This window comes from Phocoena phocoena, chromosome 12 (assembly GCF_963924675.1).
Source record: "Phocoena phocoena chromosome 12, mPhoPho1.1, whole genome shotgun sequence".
Lineage (NCBI taxonomy): Eukaryota > Metazoa > Chordata > Mammalia > Artiodactyla > Phocoenidae > Phocoena > Phocoena phocoena.
The window spans coordinates 7,705,454-7,726,701 of NC_089230.1; the positions used below are offsets into that span (position 1 = coordinate 7,705,454).

The 21,248-nt window shown below is 48.1% G+C and overlaps 1 protein-coding gene across 1 annotated transcript in view; it reads right to left on the reverse strand.

Annotated features, from left to right (window-relative positions):
- Positions 1 to 21,248, reverse strand: part of IGF2R (insulin like growth factor 2 receptor) — a 108,103-nt gene that overhangs the window by 70,334 nt on the left and 16,521 nt on the right. Inside the window, exons 2-5 of the mRNA XM_065889079.1 lie at positions 17,101 to 17,240; positions 7,580 to 7,704; positions 5,911 to 6,009; positions 394 to 526 (exon numbers count right to left, since the gene is read on the reverse strand). Coding sequence (XP_065745151.1) covers positions 394 to 526; positions 5,911 to 6,009; positions 7,580 to 7,704; positions 17,101 to 17,240 — 497 coding nt within the window. The remainder of the gene's footprint in view (positions 1 to 393; positions 527 to 5,910; positions 6,010 to 7,579; positions 7,705 to 17,100; positions 17,241 to 21,248) is intronic.

The window sequence follows — 21,248 nt, forward strand, 5'->3', positions numbered from 1 at the left end:
TACCTAGTTCAAGTCTTATAGCACTCATCGAGGGCAGGGTTTCCATGTCTCTCCTCTGCCCCGGCAGCTCTCAGCACCCCCAGTAGCAAAATCAGCCAATTCTCCCCTCATCGTGAGAAGGAAGGTTTACTTGAGAATCCTGAAACCCAAAGCATCTGGCAGACAGAACATGTTGGCATGGCCAATGGTCAGAATGGACTTCGCGATGGCATCAGAATTTCCTGGGGGCAAAGGGGAGGGGTTGTGCAGAGAGCATCTTTGGGGACAAGCTTTCTTAGAGGGCCCAATCAGCGACAGGGTTATCCACAAAGGAGTACGGTGCAAGGGCAAAGATACTGAAGCCTCCAGAGAAATCCTTCACCATCCCCGCCCACAACGCCCCCGGACTCAGACCTATGTCTCTGCAAACGTTGATGAACAGAGAAGTGTCCGGGTCAGAGTCGTCCACCAAATAAGCACCGCTGATCTTGATCAGTGGGTTTAAATCATGCTTCTTGAGCTCTCTGTCAAACACGTAGCACGGCACCTAGGAGAGACAGGAGAGAACACGAGCCTTTGACACACACCTTCCTGGGGGCTGGGGGCTCAGCAAAGCCTATGCCCCACATCATGGGACACCAGTCTCCACGCCGTGAGGTCCCCCGATGACAGCAAAGCCAAGGCCGACAGGGCTCCGGCTGCTTCTGCCCACCTGTGCCCTCCCAGCCGCTCCATCCCCGTCCCCCCTTGGCGTGCTGTCCTGCTGCCGCCTCTCACGCACGTCATCCCCTGTCCCTACACCCCCGCGGCCACCACGCCGCAGCCCTGCAACCAGCGCAGACGTTCCCGCCTGCCCACCCTCACTGTCCTCTCTCCCTCTCCGTCACCCTCTGCTGGACGCAGCCACTACCCACTCTGGCCTCACTACCACTCTCGGCCTTCCCCCCGGCCTCACGCCAATGGCCTTCCCCTGCCCGAAACTCTTTCTTCACTTGGCTGCCTGGCCTCCAGGGGCTCCTGGGGTCCCTCTGCCCACAGCCTGCTTTCTCAGCCTGCTGGGAATGTGCCTCAACTTCCTTTGAACGGACCCTAAGTGCAAAGGTGTCCCACGGCTGACTTCTCGGCCGCTCATTCCCCTGGTGACCTCGTGCACGACGCCATTAGGTACCCGCCACTGGCTCCCAAGTGTATGTTTCTAGCCGTGACCTCTCCCCGCAAGCCCAGACTTCACAGCCAACGCCAGCACAAAAGATGTGTTCATGAGCAGACTCTGCAGACAGAACGCCTGGGTCCAAACTCCGGGGCTGACACTTAGTATGACCACGAGCCAATCGAGCCTCTGTGCCTCGGTTTCCCCATGTGTCAAGTGGGAATAATAACAGTAACTATCGATACTTCACAGGGTTGCTGCAAAGACCGAACGAGTGCAGGTCCTGGTGGGTCAATGTAAGTGTCACCTGCTGTTATTTACCGTTGTCACTTAGATACACAAAAGCATCTGAACTTTAACATATTTAAAATAGGCCTTTTTTCCCCTCAAAACCTGCTCTCATCCCAGCATTCCCCACCTCAGTAACGCACAATCGTTCAGCCCGTTGCTCAGGGCCAAACCATGAAGGCTACGTTCCACGTGCACGTTCCACATCCAAACCATCGGCAAGTCCTCTCAGTGCTTCAAACCCAACCCTGGATTGGGCTCCTCCGTTACCACCCGTGTCCAAGCTGCCATCACCTCTCGCCTGCAACAGTCTCTTTTAACGGGACCCCTGGTTCCACCTTCCATGTCCCCTTCCCCCAGCCAATGTCTCCACAAGCACCAGATCAATCCTTTTAAAATACCATTGGGTCACATCACTCCCTGCTCAAAATCCACCAGTGGCCTCCCATCACACTGAGGGCGAAATCTCAGCTCCTCTACGGTCTCCAGCCTTGGGGACCCTCCACGCAGCCACACTGGCTTCTGGGTACAGATCAGCCCCGTGGAAGTGATGCTGCCTCTACCTGGAATGATTCCCTTACAGCCCCACGGCTCTCTCACTGCGTTCCGGCCTCAGGTGAAGGGTCACCTGCGTAGTGGGGGCCATTTCTGACATCGCCAGCTCTCTTCTTCAGAGCACTGGTGTCTATCACCAGGCACCTCCACCTGCTAACCTGAGAGTAAGCTCCCCGAGGACAGGGCCTTTGTCACTGCTGTAGCCCTAAGCAAGACTTAGGACAGTACCCAGAACCTAACAGGGGTCCGTTGAACACCTGCTCACTAACCTGAAGAGAAGTTCCTCCTCTGGGCCTCTAGCTGGATTCTAATTTATGAGCGCTCTCTCATCTCTATGAACGAATGGTCTTTTATTTTTTTTTAAGTCAAGGAGTGTATCAAATCACGTTATCCACTTTAAGTGTATGAAGTTTTATTTGTCAATTACACCTCAGTAACGCGGGTGGGAAAAAAAGGGGTGTAGGAGGAGTGTCAAGGAACCCATTACAGGTGGCAAGACCCTGTGCTTTCGAAGTTCCACCAAATTCGGAAGGCAAGTCATTCAAGCCCAGAGATGTGCCCCCGAGTAAAGGCCCAGGTCGCCCAGTCTTTATGTGAAACATCCCCATATCATTTTAATCGCCTCAGCCAAGGAATATTCTAAAAACTCAGGTTCGCTGCAATCATTTCAAAATAGTTTGTTTCATCACTTCCTATGGATAATTTTCCTTAAATAGGCTTTTAGAAAACTGAAGCTATTCACAGGCAGGTCCGTTTACAAAAGTTAATGTTTAGCTTTTAAATGTTTCTCAGAAAGATGCTATCAAACCCGCAGGAATGCACTGACCCACTAACCTTCTTCCCCTGTCCTGTTTGCAGAGACTTTGCGGAGAGCAAACGGATGGGACCCAAGGACTTGCACCCCCTCGGAGCCTCAGCGGGGCACCTAAACCCACGTCAACCAAACCCTTAAAGCAAAGTCTCCCGTTGCCTACAACGCTGACGAGAGATGCTGATGCCAACCAAGGAGGGCGAACATGGGCACAGAGCAGGTGAGGTCAGGAGGCCAGAACCACGCCTGGCACTACGTCCTGCAGAAAGGCAACGGAAGTGCAAGAAAGGGAGGACTGCAGACCCGGAGGAGGCTCTGGTAAAAGTAACCCGCGTCCATAATCCTGCAAATCTAGAGCTTGTCAACTCCTAGCAGGATAACACAGAAACATGAACTCAACCCAACGGGGCAGCAATTCAAGAAAGGAGACAAAGAAGCAACTCTCCAGCTACAAAATAAAGGCGAGGGAGCGGGAACGGCACACAGCAGGAGGGAAGATGGGGCCACACTCCTGAAACTAGCTCGATGTCACCGAAAGGCTTGAGGGCTTCCAGTGAGCCACGCCTGCTGCGGACACCCGGCTCAAGGCCGTGAGCAACTTCTGGCTGTCTCCCGACTCCAGGAAGCAACAGGAGACACGCCCAGTGCAGCGCCCCCCACAACTGGAGGGAGCGTCGGAAAAACAAGCAAGGCTCCTGGGGAAAGTCCTCCCACTTCCTGCTCCCCCGAGCAGAGCAATGGAGACATTCATCAGCGCAGGAATGCAGCGGCCGGGGAAGGAGGCTGGTGCCAGCTCCCCACACTGCACACTGAGTCACCCTTGTTAACGGTGTAGGGATGTACATTAACCGTATTTATGTAACTCCGGTAAGACCACTGGCTTGCCAATTCTGCATTCTCTGTGTGTCCCAAGAGTAGGATGGTAGGGACGTATGTCCACGAGCTTTCACAGAAATTATGATCTAAAACGACCCCACCCGAATCCACTGAACGAGCACTACCCCGGTGGGTTCAACAGGCACTTTCTGGAACCACCGTGTTCTTTGCTCATCACACCATTCTAAATCTGACAAAGCCAAAGCAACAGAAGAAATGAGGAGCTGTCAATAAGGTGTAGAATCTAGGCTTTTCTTAAAGGAATGATGAGTGTTTCGACATTTCATATAATTTTTGAAGTTCTATCATAGCCTGTAAGGTTTAATCAAATCCTACTGAAGACAGTGAAAAGGGACTATGCTTCACAGTGATCTGCTGGCGGTGACAGCGTTGCTTTTGCAGCCATCACGCTCTCTGGTTCTTCCCGTCTAATCTAGCTACACCTAAGGCAGAGCGATGCCCTCCATACCTTCGGTCTATGAGCTCCATGAATGCGACAACCCTTTCAAAATGGAAGGAAATTCCTAATGCTTAGCCCACAACATGCCCTCGATAAATGAAAACTCCATGAATAAAGCCCAGCTGCCAACCAGGCCCAAAGAAATGATCACTGGGAACATACCAGGATTCCTCCTGCATCTTTGGATCAGCTTAGCTTCTAAGAGAAGTTAAACGTCACTTCTGAGAAAAACACAGACTGTATCTCCCCGTTCCCACCCCCCAAAACGACTTAGAACAGGGGTCAGCACACTTGTTCTGTAAACATGTTAGGCTTTGTGAGTGACGTAGGTCTCTGCTGTGTATTCTTCTCTGCTTTTTTTTTACAATCCTATAAAAATGTAAAAACCATTCTTAGTTCTGAGGCTGTACAAACACAGGATGTAGTTTGTGACTTCTGACCTATAGCACAAAGAAAATCAAAAACAAGTCACTATTTCTTTGGGGAAGCAATTATTCCCTAGGTGGTGGGAAACAACTGTCAGTTCAGCAAAGCAAGGAAAAAGGACGCTCGGTTAAAACAGGAAAAATGGGTGTAATAACTGTCAGTTGGAGAACCAGGGCCCAAGAGAAGGAACCTCCATGGGGCCTGGAAGGCCTGGGGTCTCACAGGAGAGCAGAAGGTGTCTGGCACTGCGGTTCAGAGATGCTTTTCCTGCCGTTAACTGTACATTGGCAAACGGCTGAAGCTAAGTTTCAAAATGCAAAGTTTAAATATGACACCATCTCCTACTAAATATCGGTGTCATTTCATTAGGCCTTACTTCTTCCCACACTTTGAACTTTCTTCCCATTGAACATTCCTTACACCCATGGAGGCAGCATTCCGACTGCCTTTTCTTTTGTAGATTGCCACAGCTGAAGAGTCGTATTTGTAACTAAATTTGTTTTTGTTTTTGTTTTTTAATCTCCTGCTCCCTCCCCCTCCCCCTGCGAATCCCTAAATTCGGTTTTATTTTTTAAGAACAAACATCTCTTTTTGCCCCTCTTAAATGACAACACATTAGGTCATCAGCAGAAATGACTGATAACTCTCATCTGTCAGTTCCTAGTTCCTGAGAGTCTTTGAACTCAACCCTTCAGAACAGAAAACTAACGGAGAAAAGTGAGAAAACTCAACCCATGAAGACTGTTGTCTGGGTGAACACAGGAAGTCACCTTTAAGACCCGGGCTGGTGGGAGTAGGGAAGAGGCAGAGGAAACTGTCTTCTGCCCCCTCCAGCACCAGGGCAAGTCAGAGGCTCTAGGCTAGGGAAGAGGGTGCTTCACCAACCACCAGGAACACTTGACCAGATACCAGAGAAAGAAGGGAAGTAATGATGACAGTCGTCTAGTCTCTGAGGTGAGCTGGCAAAGAACTGAAGGGCCAGGCACACCTGACCTGGATCCACAAGGCGCCCAGAAGCCACCCCAAGGCTGAGGAAATGCCATCTGTAGGTGGCATGGTACCTAAACCCAAGCTCGACTTGGGACTCGGCTCTTGAGTTGCATGGCATCAGAAACCGAGAGCTAACCTGCTCTATGCAAGTGAGCCATTCCATTTCCAGTCCGTCCTGTGTATTTAAAATGCCCCGTCGTAGAAATAAGAACCACCCAGGACAACTTAACAATTAAATCACATGGTATCTCTGCTCAAATGAAGTTTGAAAACCACAATAAGATTTCTACCCCAAAAAGTTGGCGTCAGTACTTCAAATCCTAAAGGTCCCAGGATGTATTGCACAAGCATGTAACCTTGAAGGGCCCTTGTTACCTCTTTATTCGCTTTAAAAACGTCTTTCTTGCAGGCTGCAGTTGTCCTCCACTCGAAGTAATGCACACAGTCTGTTGCAGTTACAAATTCGGGAGTTCCCTTTTTTTTAAAAAAAAAAAAAGGAAAAACAAGTTAGCATATTGTAAAGTGTTCTTTTTTTAAGTCAGAAACAGTGAAGGCTAACGAAAAATCTTAAACTAGCAGCGGGAGGTGGGGAATGACACACAATTGTTTTAGTTAAACAAGGTCATCAAGAAGTTCCCAAACCCAAAACTTCTGAGACAAAAGCTTCATAAAATCATGTTGGAATTTGGCTATAAATGATCCAAAACTGTTCTACTGCCCCAACTATGCAAGTACAGTAAGCTCATGGGAAGTAATCTTCACTGACCTCCCACTCTCAAACTCCAAATGTTCTCTGAACCAAAAGCCAACAAAACCAAAGCCAGAAAATGTGACCTCATGCTTCCTGGAAGCCGCGGGAGGAGGCCCATCTGGACCTGACCGAGCTCGTACCCCAGCCTTGCTCAGACGCCCCTGCACTTGAGGGCGGCCCCTCCCAGCAGGAGGGGGCCAGCGAGGACTCCGAACCGGTCGGCCACAGTGTGGCTGGTCGACGAGACGTGGCGGGGACTTACCTCTGGGCGCCCATGTGCAAATCTGAAGAGTTCTGTGAATTCTGGTTCTCACAGGGCGAACACAGAATTCTTGAAGACAATTTAGTTAAAATTCAAACAACAAGCTGGCTTATTCTGTAACTCAGACCTCCAGATTTCATACCACTGCAAACAGATTTTTTTCCCAAGGTTTCAACATGGGCAACAGTGCAACTGATAGGCTGGTCCAAAATTAACAACGTAAGTTCTGTTTTTAAAGTTCTCCAGACAAGACAGTGTGGCCCTGAAAATGCAACAGTCACAGCACCAAATTCTAAAAATGATACTTCAAAGCAATCTGGTAACCGCCTAAGTTTCACTCAACCTGATTTTTCTGAACACTTGGATTCTTACTCTGATTAGAGAACATTCACAGGGTTTGTACACAAATTGCTTTTGCTAAAAGCTAGCAGCCATTTGCTGAGAGCCCCTTTCTAAATACTAAAGATGAAAATCGAAAAATCACATACAATATGCAGACAGTGAGACCACCAGCATCACGCTTTCGACAATGAGGTCCCATTTCAACACTAGTGATACCCCAAAAGTTGGGAACCCCATTACCCACTGGCCAAGGCTTCTTCTAGACAGATGTTAATATGTTCCATTTAATGTAAATGAGGACAAATGTTTAAAACAATAAACACATTGCCTTGACAATTATCAAAATAAAATGCTGCGAGAAGAAGTTTCAGAAAGAAAAAAAAAAAATTTATGCTGCAACATAAACATTCAACAGTGCTTTGAGTTTAAACACCCTAACCTTTACACTGGAGTTTTACACAGGATGTGGGTCGAGTTTCACTTAAACGTTGTAACTATAGGCTTCGGATTTGTTTACTTATTGGTTCTTAATGGTGACGGTAATTAGGCTGGGGTTCCTGTTCATCTGTTTGCTCGTGTTTTTATAATTTTGCTCCCTTGGTCGTCCTAGAATACCGGCTACAGCAAGAACGCCCCAAGGACAAACGATTTTAAAAGAACGATGATAAAGTGCCTCTGTGTGGACTCACCAAGGTTTTCCCACATAAGAAGGTGATGCTGCTCTGCACTCTGTGATTTGCGCTCTGCTGCCCGCAGCTCACCGTGGTGTTGAATTCCAGGAGGGATCTGGTTGCGTTCTTCAAATGAGAGTCACCTATTCGGAAAGAAAAGGGTATGAACGAGCCATAAAACATGCATAACCACAGAGCTATTTCCAAGCATCAGCAAATTAAAAATGGCACTATAATTCACTTGAAAGCTTACAAACTTACAAACGGCCCCTTCCCCAGAATTCTCCGTCTCGGGAATGGCATCCCCACACAGCCCCAAACACACTGCACTCAGTCCTATCTTCCTCTCACCTGTCACATCAGAAAGTTGTATGGCTTCTACCTGCACCTCAAATGCGTCCACCTCTCTCCTTCTCTACAACTACTGAAACCACTGTCACCTCTCACCTGTATTCTGGCAACAGCCTCCTAATTGGGCCCCTTGCCTCCAACTCCTGTCTCGTCCCTCACCATCCTCCCTTCCCCATCCATCTTGCACCAAAAACATAAATCAGAATATATAGCTTGGCTGCTGAAATTCTTCAATAACTTCCCATCATACATGCTATAGAATCAAAATTCTTTAGAATGGTCCACAAGTACGGTGATCACTTCTCAGTCTGCCTGGGATATTATTGCAATAAAAAGTCTCCATAATATCAATATGACGGTAGTTGGCACAGGAACAAATAAACTGACAAACAGACTGTAACAAAGATCAAGACACCAGAACAGAGAGCACACAGACATATCTATGAGTCAAACTTTGATACACAATAGAAGTAACGTATCAGGTCAGTGAGCAAAGTGTTCAATAAATGAAACTGGAAACAAAATGGCAATCCATACAGGAAAAAGGACAAAAACTGAATCCCTATCTACCACTGTATACAAAAATCAACTCTAAATGGATTAAAAGATGTAAACATCAGAAACCAAATTTTAACTCAGTAAAAGCTAGAGTTATCTTTTAGATCTTAATGTAGGGAAATACTGAAGACTCAAAAGCATTAACTACAAAAAAAAATAATAACTGTGGCTTATTAAAAAGTTTATATTCATGAAAAAGTAGCTTAAGGAAAACTATTTAAGCTATTTTTTAAAAATAGCTTTAAAAAGTTTAGAACAAGTTATAAACTAGGAGATACAAAGAGCTGGCAAAGATCTAGCATCAAGAAGATGTATACTCACACACAAAAACAAAAGAAGTTTTTTTATAATTGTAGGAAATAAAATGAACGACGTATGACAGAGAGAACACGCTGAGAGGAGAGAGAAGGGAAAACCCACACCTAGTCACAGTATGGTGATTCTAATATCAAAGGCAAAGATAAAATTCTAAAGCTTCTAGAGGGAAAGAATTGATCACATGCAATAGATAACTCAATATAAAATGGACAAGACATGATCAGACAGGAGAAAAACACCCTCATAAATAAAGAGATGTTCAACATCACTGGTGATCAAGACCATGCGGCTTACCAATTCCAGCCATTCTATCGACAAAAATTAAACACCAAATGTGGGAGAAGAGAAGATCCAGAGCTCTCCCGTGTTGCTGGTGGAAGTGTGAACTGGTACAACCACTACATAAGTGGGCATGGCATTGTGTCCTATCATTGAACATTCATGTACCCTACGGCCTAGCTATTCAACTCTTAGGTAAATACATAAGTGAAAGCCATAGACATATACATGACAAGAAACATGTGAAAGACCATCTCGTGTTCTTCACACTAGCAAAAACCTGGAAACAGGGACTCCCCTGGTGGTCCAGTGGTTAAGACCCTGCACTCCCAACACAGGAGGCCCAGGTCCTATCCCTGGTCAGGGAACTAGATCCCGCATGCCACGACTAAGATCCAGCGCAACCTAATTAATTAATTTCTTAAAAGCCTGGAAACAACTCAAATGCCCATCAGGAGAAGAGTGGACAAATTAACTTTGGTAGATCTACAATATTACGTAGGAATCAGAGGAATAAATCACAGTGAAAGGTAATACAGTTGTTTTTCAACAATATAATATTGTTACCACTTAAGTCCCAAAAAATTACACACAGCGTGATACATACTTTCTATTAAGTTGAAAACACCACATACAGCCAGACATTTGAGAAAGAGAGAAAGACAGACAGACTCTGGGAAAGAGAGGAAAGAAGAAAGAAAATCATTCGCTCACAAATACAGGATGTGAGCGAATGATTACCTCCAGTGAAGAGAGACAGGAGGATGGAACACCACACAGACAGTGGTTATAGTCAAGGTCCTGGATTTTGTTAGAGAAGGGGTTCGTTGCATTATCCAAAACAACTAATTAAAAAACAGAAAGAGGTGACCTCACAGATTGATGATGAGTGCGTGTCATGACCTCAGGATTACAACTGGTCCAATTTGATAAATACACCAGAGATCTTTAAAAGAGAGAGACAGAGAGTAGAAAGGGTAAAAATTAAGACGCCAATGGAGAGCGGATAATGGCTTTCAGACCCACAGCACCATACCAACAACAGTACAACGGTTCTTTCTCCTGCCTGCCTACGTGATTCGGCCTGCCAGAATCGTCCTTCTCTGCGGGACCGAGGACAGCGCCCGTAGCCCCGCCCACAGTGGGCGTGCCTGGGACCGGGAGAGAGGGTGGGGCTTCGACGCGCCCTGCAGCGCTGAGCTCCGGGAGACACGGAGGGCGGGCTAGGCCGATGGGAAGCGGCGCGCGCAGCGGCCAGGAGGGGGCGCTCCCAGGCTGCGGGTCCCCCACCTTAAAGACCCTCCCCCCACGCCTCCTGTCCCCCCACACGGCGGCCCCATCCGGCCCTGTGCCCAGAGCTCCTGGGGGCTCCTCATAACTGCTGGGTTCGCCCTGAAAAGAAAACGAGGAGGGCTCTGGCCTCAGGCCGGGAGGGATCCGGCCGACCTCTGCCACCGCGGCGCGGGGCACCGGCATCCCTCAGCGTCAGGCCCCATCGGCATCGCGCCCGCCTGTCCACCTTGCCTTCTTCCTCTGCCCGCTCCACCTGGCGGCCAGGACCGACTGCCGACCCCGGCACTCGGAGAGAGGCCGCAGTGCACCGCGGCAGTGAACCGCGGCAGACAACCGCGGCAACCGGCCAGCCTGGCCGTCCTCCCCGGACGAGGGCCGGGCGAGGACTGCGGGGCGGCGGCCAGCACGCCAGGCCCACGGCCAGCTCCCGAGGACGGCGCCAAATGGGCTGGGCCGCGCTCGCCGGGCCCGCCAGACCGCGCCGGGTCCTCCAGACCGCGCGCCGGGCCCGCCAGACCACGCTCTCCAGGCCGGGTCCGCCAGACCAGACCGCACTGGCGGGGCCCCACCAGACCAGACCGCGCCGGGTCCTCCAGGCCGCGCTCTCCAGGCCGGGTCCTCCAGACCAGGCTGCGCGCCCCAGGCCCGTCAGACCGCGGTCTCCAGGCCGGGCCCGCCAGACCAGGCCGCGCTCGCCCAGGCCCGCCAGGCCGCGCCGGGTCCTCCAGACCGCGCTCTCCAGGCCGGGTCCGCCAGACCGCGCTGGGTCCTCCAGACCGCGCGCTGGGCCCGCCAGACCGCGCGCTGGGTCCTCCAGACCGCGCGCTGGGCCCTCCGGACCGCGCCAGGCCCACCAGACCGCGCGCGCCAGGTCCTCCAGACCACGCTCTCCAGGCCGGGTCCGCCAGACCAGGCCACGCTCGCTGGGCCCGCCAGACCAGCCCGAGCTCGCCGGGCCCGCCAGATCGCGCCGGGTCCTCCGGACCGCGCCAGGCCGTGCGCGCCAGGTCCTCCAGACCACGGTCTCCAGGCCGGGTCCTCCAAACCAGGCCACGCGCGCCGGGCCCACCAGACGGCGCTCTCCAGGCCGGGTCCGCCAGACCAGGCCGAGCTCTCCAGGCCAGGCCGCGCCGGGTCCTTCAGACCCTGCGCCCCGGGCCCGCCAGGCCGCGCTCACCAGGGCCCGCCAGGCCGCGCCGGGTCATCCAGACCGCGCTCTCCAGGCCGGGTCCGCCAGACCAGGCCGAGCTCGCCCGGGCCCACCAGACCAGACCGCACTGGCGAGGCCCCACCAGACTAGACCGCGCCGGGTCCTCCAGGCCGCGCTCTCCAGGCCGGGTCCTCCAGACCAGGCCACGCACCCCGGGCCCGCCAGACCCGCCCGACCGCGGCCTCCAGGCCGGGCCCCCCAGACCGGGCCGCGCTCACCTGCGCCCGCCAGACCAAACCGCACTTGCCGAGCCCGCCAGGCCGTGGCGGGTCCGCCCGACCGCGGTCTCCAGGCCGGGGCCACCAGACCGCGCCGGGTCCGCCAGACCACGCGCTGGGCCCTCCAGACAGCGCTCTCCAGGCCGGGCCCTCCAGGCCGCGCTCGCCCGGGCCCGCCAGACCAGGCCGCGCTCACCCGGACCCGCCAGACCCGGCCACGCGCTACCGGCCAGGCCCCGGGAGGTCCTCCCGACCCTGCGCGCCAGGGCGCCCGCCAGGCCACGCTCGCCCGCACCCGCCAGACCCGGCCACGCTCCGCAGCCCAGGCCGCGCCGGGTCCTCCCGACCCTGCGCGCCAGGCCCGCCCGGCCGCGCTCGCCCGCGCCCGCCAGCCCCGGCCACGCGCTGCCAGCCAGGCCGCGCCGGGTCCTGCAGACCCTGCGCGCCAGGCCGCGCTCACCAGAGCCCGCCCGACCAGGCCGCGCTCCGGGCCTGCCAGGCCTCGCCTGCCACCCTCGCCGTCCGCGGCCGAGCCCAGCCGAGCTCGCAACCCGGCCTCGCTGAGGCTGCCGGGCCTGGCAATCGCGCCTCCACCTGCTGCCTCGGGGCCCAGCTCGCGGCCGCCGGGCCTTCTCAGCACCTCGCTCAGAGCCTGCCAGCCAGGCCGCCAGCCCTCTCCGTGCTAGTCTACGATGTGCTCCAGCAAGGAAGGCCTCCCTCGCTGTCCACTCTCCCTTCTCTATTGTACCGTGTCTTTCGACGTGTGCTGTTCACGTGTTATTTCACCAAATTAAGAGTCCCCTCTGTCCAACTTTCCCCTACAGCTACTGCCTCACTTTTCCGCTCCTCTTGATATGAACACTCTGAGATTACTCTCGCTTCTACCAGACACTCCCCTCCCCTTGTCCCCTGCACTGGCTGTTCCCCCAGAGCCACGTGACCCACGGCTTTTCGGCTTCAAGTCTTTGCTCAAATGTCACTTTCTCAGCGACACTTACCCCACTGAATATTCCTGAACACACACTCCTGAGACCCCCAGCACTCCTGACACCCCTTCCTTTTCTTTTTTACAGCATTCATCACAGTCTGATATACCACTGAGCCATTGTTTGTTCTTGTCTGTCTCCCACTCCACTAGAATGTAAGCTCCATGAGAAAAGGGATTTTTGTCTGTTTTGGTGACTGATTCAAATATTTGTTACAAATAAATAAATGAATATTAAGTGTTGGCTGTTTTAAAAATATTTATATATACATATATCTGTCATGGTGTGATTTAACCAAGTAAATCAATAAAATACACTAAAATTTATTGAACTATCCCCATAGTTAGGCTGTTTCAGCATATTTGCCACCATTACCAATGCTCCAAGTAATTTTTTTGTACAAAAATCTATGTACAGTATTAATTCCTCCATTGTTGGTAAGATTACAAAAGTACATTACAGGAATCTAAGTTTTTAAATTTGATGGACAATGCCAGACAACCAGGAGAGACTATAAATGAGATGAAAACATGAGTTATACCTAAAAATCAACCAGATATCATCTTAAATATCCAATAGAATTATATAATTTTAGAAAATTAAAGATACAAGAGGAAAAGGTACTTTCACATGTTAATAGAGATACAAAATTGAATCTAGCGATCAACCTGGATAGCTGTTGTAGATTTCTGTGAGTGCACACAAGAATCAGACAGTAAGTATCACCTGAAGTCAAGGGTCAGGCTCCTTAAGAGTAAATGAAGTCACATGACCAGCAACTACAACTGAATTCACTCTACCCTACACCCAGGTCACCTATAAAAAAGCCAGGCAGCATCCCAGGCTTCGGTGGTGAGTAACCTCACGTAACATCCTTCCTTAGTGGGTCTGCTACCTCGGTTAAATGGGCTGGTAACAGCCTTCATGAAGTGGACACCTAGTTTTTAACCCCCAGAAAGATTAATTAAATGAAAACCATGGTATTAATATTTAGGATTTTAGGAGGAATGTGAATATATTCAGTATTTTTACATACTTGCAATGTCTAATTTTATAACTAATTCAAAGGTTATAACTAAGCAATTGATTTAGAATTGTGACAGTATTTGAACAACTAAGAGAACTTCAGGTTTATCATATTTTTACATTTAAACTATTAAATTTTTAAGAATTATTATTAGTCCTTAAGTTTTTACTGTCAGATCAGACACCTGAGGTACTTTAAAGAGAAATCAAATATATAAAATGTATAAATCACTTTAAAATGTGAAGATGATTCAACTCGGTTGTAAATGGAACCAAATGGTTGTTCACAGACCCCATATAAATGACTGGTAAACTCTTGTTAGATTTATACATGTAACAATATAATATCCTTGGCCTAAGGAAGAACTAACACAGGATTTTTTATCAAAAATAATGTAATATTATTTAAACCAAAGTTGAGATCTTAATATTTGTTTCTAAGTACAAAAACTGCCCTTGTGGGCACTATAAAACTCACATCAACAACGATCTTCTCAGAAGGGTTACAGACAACCATCTTCCTATAGCAATGTATGAATGTGCCCACTTCTAGGCTCCTTGCCAGTAGTCCACGATTCAACCATTTAAACTTCTGCCAATGTGACTGAAGGAAAACTAGATTTCATTATTGCTTTGATTTGCATTTACGCCTGGCTTACTAATGAAGCTGAATTGACCATCTGGATTTCTTCTTTTGTGAATTGCCTGTTCTTAGACTTTGCCATTTTTCTACTGGGTTGTTTTTCTTACCATTTATTAAGAGAAATTCCTACCTCCTCCAGATTAAGTTTCTATGTTACTAAGTTTTTCCCAATGTTCTACTGTCTTTTTACGTTTAATTTTAACTAATCCATAATTTCTGTTACACAACATGAAGGAGAGGTCTAACGTTGTTTCCTAACAGATACACAGCTTAATTACATACAAATTTTAGGTTATACGTTAAGTTCTCGTATGTATTTGGATCTACTGTTAAACTAACTCTTCTGTTCCTCTGATCTGCTCCAGTTTTTGTGGCTATTTTCAAAATTCACATTTTTTTTCCTTTCTAGGAAGTTCATGTTAGTTTCCAGCTGTCCTCTAAGAGCCAGGAGTTCAGGTTACCCACCGTAGTTCCCATATTAGCTCTACAACTGTCTGATGTGACCCTGTGACTAGCAGAACAAGAACCCTGAATAAATCGACAGGCTCTGCAGCTGGCCTGCCAGCACTCAAATCCATAACCATGCAACCTCTGGCAAGCTGCTTATCCATTTAGCGCTTCAGTTTCTTCATTTATAAAATGAGGGAAATGAGATCATCTACTGCAAAAGTTGCTGAATGAATTAAATGAGATAGTCTACTTAAAAACGTAACACCTGGCATGTAAGTGCACACCAAATTTCGTTATTATTTAGTTATAAAACTAAATTTACAATAACAAATTTAGTTATTTCTACCGTACAACACCAATTAGCGAAATTAGATCAGATTCAAGATTATCTGTGATAATGTTAATGTCACTCTCATCCGTTCATAGTAATGTACTCTCCTGAGTTGGAGGACAGGGTAATAAGCACTACTGCTGAAAGTACACATCATCTAGCATACCATTCTCTCCCTCAGGGAGTTTGAGGCCCTAGGAAAAGTATGTCATGTGTGTCTGGGGGTAAAATGAGATTAGAAACAGCTGGTTTATATCATCATCAACTAGTAACAATTCATCTTTTTAACTCTCCCTTTTAACCAACCTTTCCTAGTCCATCAGGCCCAGCCTTCTAAAAACACAATCTATCAGATTACCTCCCCCATTATCATCACAAAGAACCTATAACAGATCCACTACCTACCCCAGAAAACATCAACTCTCCTGCCTGGCCTTCAAAGCTGACCTGACTTGGTCATTCTCAAATTTTGCGCCAACCTCACAAATCACCCTCCTAGTGACTTGTGTGCATCTGGTATATATCTATGTTACATTACACTATACTGCACTACCACAAACTAGAAGACACACTTTCATTAGCCAAAAATGCTATAGCCAAGTATTATAATAAAGTCAAGAGGAAAACTACTTTTCCTCTTTCTGAAAACCTAAGTAACACTGGCCAACAGGCCCACTTGTGGCCTCTCTCTCTGAATGGTCAAAAGATCCCAACCAGGAAACTGGTGGTCTCATTTCCAAGTTTTTTAAGTATATCACAAAGTAATAAAATTTGGTCCAAGAATTCAGAACAACCTGGTGCTTTCTCAGATCTCTACCCAGGGCCTCAAATCCCTCTTACCAGTGTTTTCAATCTAAACCGTCTCCGTGCTGGAAGAGAGGGAAATCAAAACACACGCTGGACCTGACCAGGAGACCTCCCAGACCTCGCTCTTCTTACTCTAAACCATTACTTTCTAAAAAGCCCTTTTTAGCTGTGCTTAGGAATTTCCATTCAAGATGAGAGATGGAGCTACCAAAGTAAGCTGCCCCTCCCAACTCCAAAAATCTACTGAGTTCCCTCTTCTCCCTGCTACGCTGTCCCCGGTCACACGCTGTCTCCACTTCATGACTGACCCTCACCATCAGACCTCACCATTGAAACGCCTTGGTCAAAAGGCCACCACCCACCGACATCCATGACATCACATCCAAGGATGGCACTGGCTGCTTTTATGTCTGCCCTACGTCTCTTTAGGCATCTGCCCCTTTCCCACTCCATGTAACTTGGTAGGGCTGTCAACCACTTGGATTACCCTGCCAAAGGAAAGGGATACTGACCAAAAAAAGAGGGCTTTGGGGGAAATGATATGAGCCCTACCTAGGAAAGAAAGGTTTGTGCTTTTTCCTCTGGGATGGGCGGTCCTTAGGACTATTTAATTTTTAGTGTAAGCCCCAAACCAGTGACCGTCTTTGACCCCATGTGAATACAGACTGCCTGAGACTCAAACCACCACAGAAGAAGGCAGAAAGATATAAGGGGGAAGGGATCTAGGTACTAGAGGAAATGAGGTGAAACAGGGAGAAAAGTAAGGACAGGGTTTAAGAAAAGCATGAGGAGGCAGGCAGATCCATGGAGAAAACATCCTTCTAGATCAATAAACACAAACATGCGTAATTCTTCACAGTGATTGCATAGTATCCGCTAGATGGGAGTAACCTAATCTGGTCTCAAATTGGACGTTTAAATTGTTACCACTTTTAACTCCTATAAAGCATAAAATGTATATTATGTATCATAAGCATATATAATTGTATAGACAGCTGTATATACATAGAGTCATTTTTGCAAAATTGGGATCCTGGACATCCAGTAATTTAAGGGTAGTTTTACTTACCCACGGAATGAAACCTGTTTGTCTTCAAGTCGTGCATACAAACAGCACTTGATGTTCCACACTGGGCGATATTCACGTTTCCACAGATGTTGATTTTATAAAGCATGTTATTTCTGGTATCAACAGCTTCCCATGTATAACTAGAAAGGAAGAAAAGCAATTTGTCACTGTTACTGATCTGCCAATAATTAAACTTCTCTCTAGTTTCATATTCAAGCCACAGTTGCTTAAGATTACCATAACCCAGAAGACACACTTTCATTAGCCAAAAATACTAAAGTCAAACTATGTTAAGTTGAATAGAAGCCAGGGCAGAAACCACTAAATACCACCTCACTCTGGTTCAATCCACCCTGAAGCAGCCTCAAGACTCCATGAACATTGAAATACTTAAAATTCTACCATTAATTTAAGAATAGCAGCTCAGATGTGTAAGTCACTGCTCAAGAATCATGATGAATTTTAAGAGTGACCTTTCCGATCACACTGGAATGCTGAAAAGCCAGATGATTGTTTTTAACTTCATCTTAGTTAAAAACTAGTTATGGCATGAAAGACAGTTCTAGTTCTGGTTTTACTTTTTACAGCTACAGTTCAGATCTGAACTGACAAGGTGAAGCTGTGCCATGAGGCAACTGATCCAAAATCAGACAAAATTTACTTTAGGTTGATTCAATGTTATCAAGCATTTTACATGCATTAAAACTTGCCGTCCAGGGGGCTTCCCTGGTGGCGCAGTGGTTGAGCGTCCGCCTGCCGATGCTACGGGACACGGGTTCGTGCCCCGGTCTGGGAGGATCCCACATGCCGCGGAGCGGCTGGGCCCGTGAGCCATGGCCGCTGAGCCTGCACGTCTGGAGCCTGTGCTCCGCAACGGGAGAGGCCACAACAGTGAGAGGCCCGCGTACCGCAAAAAAAAAAAAAAAAAAAAAAACTTGCTGTCTGTTCAAACCTCTGGCAAAGTAGATACTGAGCAAACTGCCCATGAACCAAAATGCACACTTGGGACAGAACACAGTTGACCCTTGAACAACATGGGTTTGAACTGCATGGGTCCACTTAATATGTGCATTTTTTCCCCTAAGTACTGTACTGCCATATACCGAACTACATGACCCACGGTTGGCTGAATCCACAGAAGCCAACTGCGGATACAGAGGGCGAACGGTAAAGTTATATGCGAATTTTCGACGGGGGTGGGCAGGGTGGGGGGTGGCACTCCTAACACCCACACTGTCCAAGGGTCAACGATCATGCTGTCAGTCCTGCCATGAAAATTATTCTCAATTCTCCACTCTCCCCAGGGAAAATGCTGTGTCCATTTTGTAAAACTTCCTCAGCAAGGGTAGACAGGAAATGAGGAAAGAAAATAAAAAGTTCCCCGCAAAACGCAAGGATACATTCATGCAACAGTATTGTTGAAAGGAAGATAAAGCAAATCAGACTTGCTTCGGCTAGGCCTATCCTGGAATTGTGGAGGGCCTGGGTGTGAGACCCTGAGGTTGCTAAACCCTAAGGGCCTGTGTGTGTGTCAGGAGTACCCACAGCAGTACCAGCTGGATGAGAGAATGCACTCCCCAGGAGTCCACTTACCCCAGCGGAGACAAAACACCAGGCAACACACCCCTCCCTGACCAGAGCCCGCCTCCCCAGAGCCCCGCCCAGCAATGGAGGAGCCCTAACCCAGGGTTACTGGCAGGCAAGGAGCCAAGCATTCTCCTGAACCCAGGTCTGGGGACCCATCAATTCCACCTGCTAGGAAGCCAAGGACCTGGGCACAGTCAGCACGCAGGCAGGGCTGCAGAATGCTCCCCTGGGAGTTCTGACAGCCTCTGAAGTGCAAGAAACCTGAAAAACAGGCTGGGATGCTTTGGTGAGGGCCCAGCTGGGCTCAAAAGCAGTTACCCCTGAACGCAGCTTCTTCATCGGTAACACCTTAGAGATACCTCCCAGAGTCAGGAGAGTTACATGGCCCGAGAAAATGACCCAAATAATACCAGGCACGAGAAAATCAGCCATCAAGGCCTGTTTCTTTTGACCTTCACGAACCTTCATTCATTTCCCTTCACAAGATATTTTCTGAAGTACTTAGTGAGGAGTACAGCGACGATCAAACAACAATCAGACCAAAAAACCCCTGCCCTCCTGGAGTGTATATTCCAGGGGAGGACAGAAAATGAACAGGTAAAGAAATACACAGGAAAATTCCATCTCCTAACACCAGCATGCTTTTACGAAAACAAAATAGCAGAATGTGATAGGAAATGACCGAGTAGTCGCTTAATGTCGTTGGGGAAGTCTTTTGAGATCATACTCACCCTGGGGCTTGAATGACAAAGAGCAACCCAGGGGGAGATGTGGTGGGCAGAATATCCAGCAGACTTACTAGCCGTTTTGAGGTCCTGAGGCAGGAATAAACTTAGCATGTGGATGGAAAAGAAAGGAAGGCCCTGTGGCTGGAGCAAGGTGGATACAGAGACCAGGAGAAGATGACGTCCAGGAGATGGGGACACCTGGTCACACAGATTAAAGGAAGCAGTTTTGATTTTGTACTTGAAGCAAAGAAAGGCCACTCAAAGACCCACTCTGTGGATCGTTCCTTAAAAATTTAAGCTAGGGTTTTCATGTGCAGAGTATTAGTAACTTTTCTATTAATTACAGTTAATTAAGGAAAATCGTGAATCTCTTACTCAGGACCCCTAAGTTTTTCCAGGATAGCAGACATCAGATTTAAAGCCAAATTGAAAGCAATGGCATCATTAAAGTGTTCCAGAATCCTAAGAACATGAGAGGTGTGTGAAGGTATTTGAGAATGAGTGAATGAGTAGGAATCAACTCCAAAGACATCCATGTGGTTACTGAAAATGCTACGCTTTTCTTAAAACAGAAACCCACTGCTGTTTTTGCAGAGGTGATAGTTAAATAAGCTAGATGGAAAATGCCTGTGTTTGTGGAGCAGAAAAGAGATGGAAAAGAGTAAAATGCAGGATGTTGTCCTGATTATCTGGAAAGCAGCGTTCCTAGAAAGAAATACGTTGCTCTAGTCAACTATATTTCTTTTCTCTATTTGTATCTCATCATATTTGCTTTCTGTCAAGATTTATCAAAATGATAAGCGGTGGGCCTCCCTGGTGGTGCAGTGATTGAGAGTCCGCCTGCCGATGCAGGGGACACGGGTTCGTGCCCTGGTCTGGGAAGATCCCACAGGCCGCAGAGCGGCTGGGCCCGTGAGCCATGGCCGCTGAGCCTGCGTGTCCAGAGCCTGTGCTCCGCAACGGGAGAGGCCGCAAGAGTGAGAGGCCCGCGTACCGCAAAAAAAAAAAAAAAAATGCTAAGCGGTTATCAGATTAAGGGGTGAGGACCCTGCGAAAGTACGTGAGTGCTGGGTTTCTTCAGGACTTTCATTTAACCACGCACCACAGGGCAGCAACTCACAAATCCAAACTGCAGCACCTGGGCAAAGAGTCCTTCGTCATCTCCCTTAAACCTGGAGAAAGGGCATCTGCAGGCTGTCAGGGCTTGAAACGCTTGGATTCCAGTGGACGCGTTTTGCTTTAAAACAGATACACGTGCCCAGTGCCTTGTAGCAACAGGAGCTCAGGGATAATCATTCCGTTGCAATCATCGATCTGAAAACTCACGGAGCAGACTCCCAAAACTACAGTGCATCCTGTGCCCCCAGTCAGATTCAAGTTATCATCTAGATAAGCTTTCACCAGTAGGAAATATGTTTTAAAGATGACTTCATTAAACTTGAAAATCACAGAAATATCTGATAGCACTTTTTAAGAAAATTACATGTTTGGAACTAGATGATCCTACACTCCTTGCCAGATTGAAGGCCACATTACCAGAATGGCCTAGGCTGAAACCATTCTTTAAATTTATGCTAAAGTTTTAAAGCACCATGATCATATTCTAGAACCAGAGAATGGCTTCAGAAATAAAAGTTCATAGACTAAATAACATTTAATGATACATTTAATGAATAATAATCTTTTGTCCAAAGTTTTCCACTAGAAAATTCTCTGCGATAAAGTGAAAACATGCAGCCAAAATGAGGAAACCCAACAGTATGATTTATTTAAGAGCCAAGCGGCTGAGACTGTTCAGCTGAGATTCCCAGGGAAGTCTATATTCTAAACTAA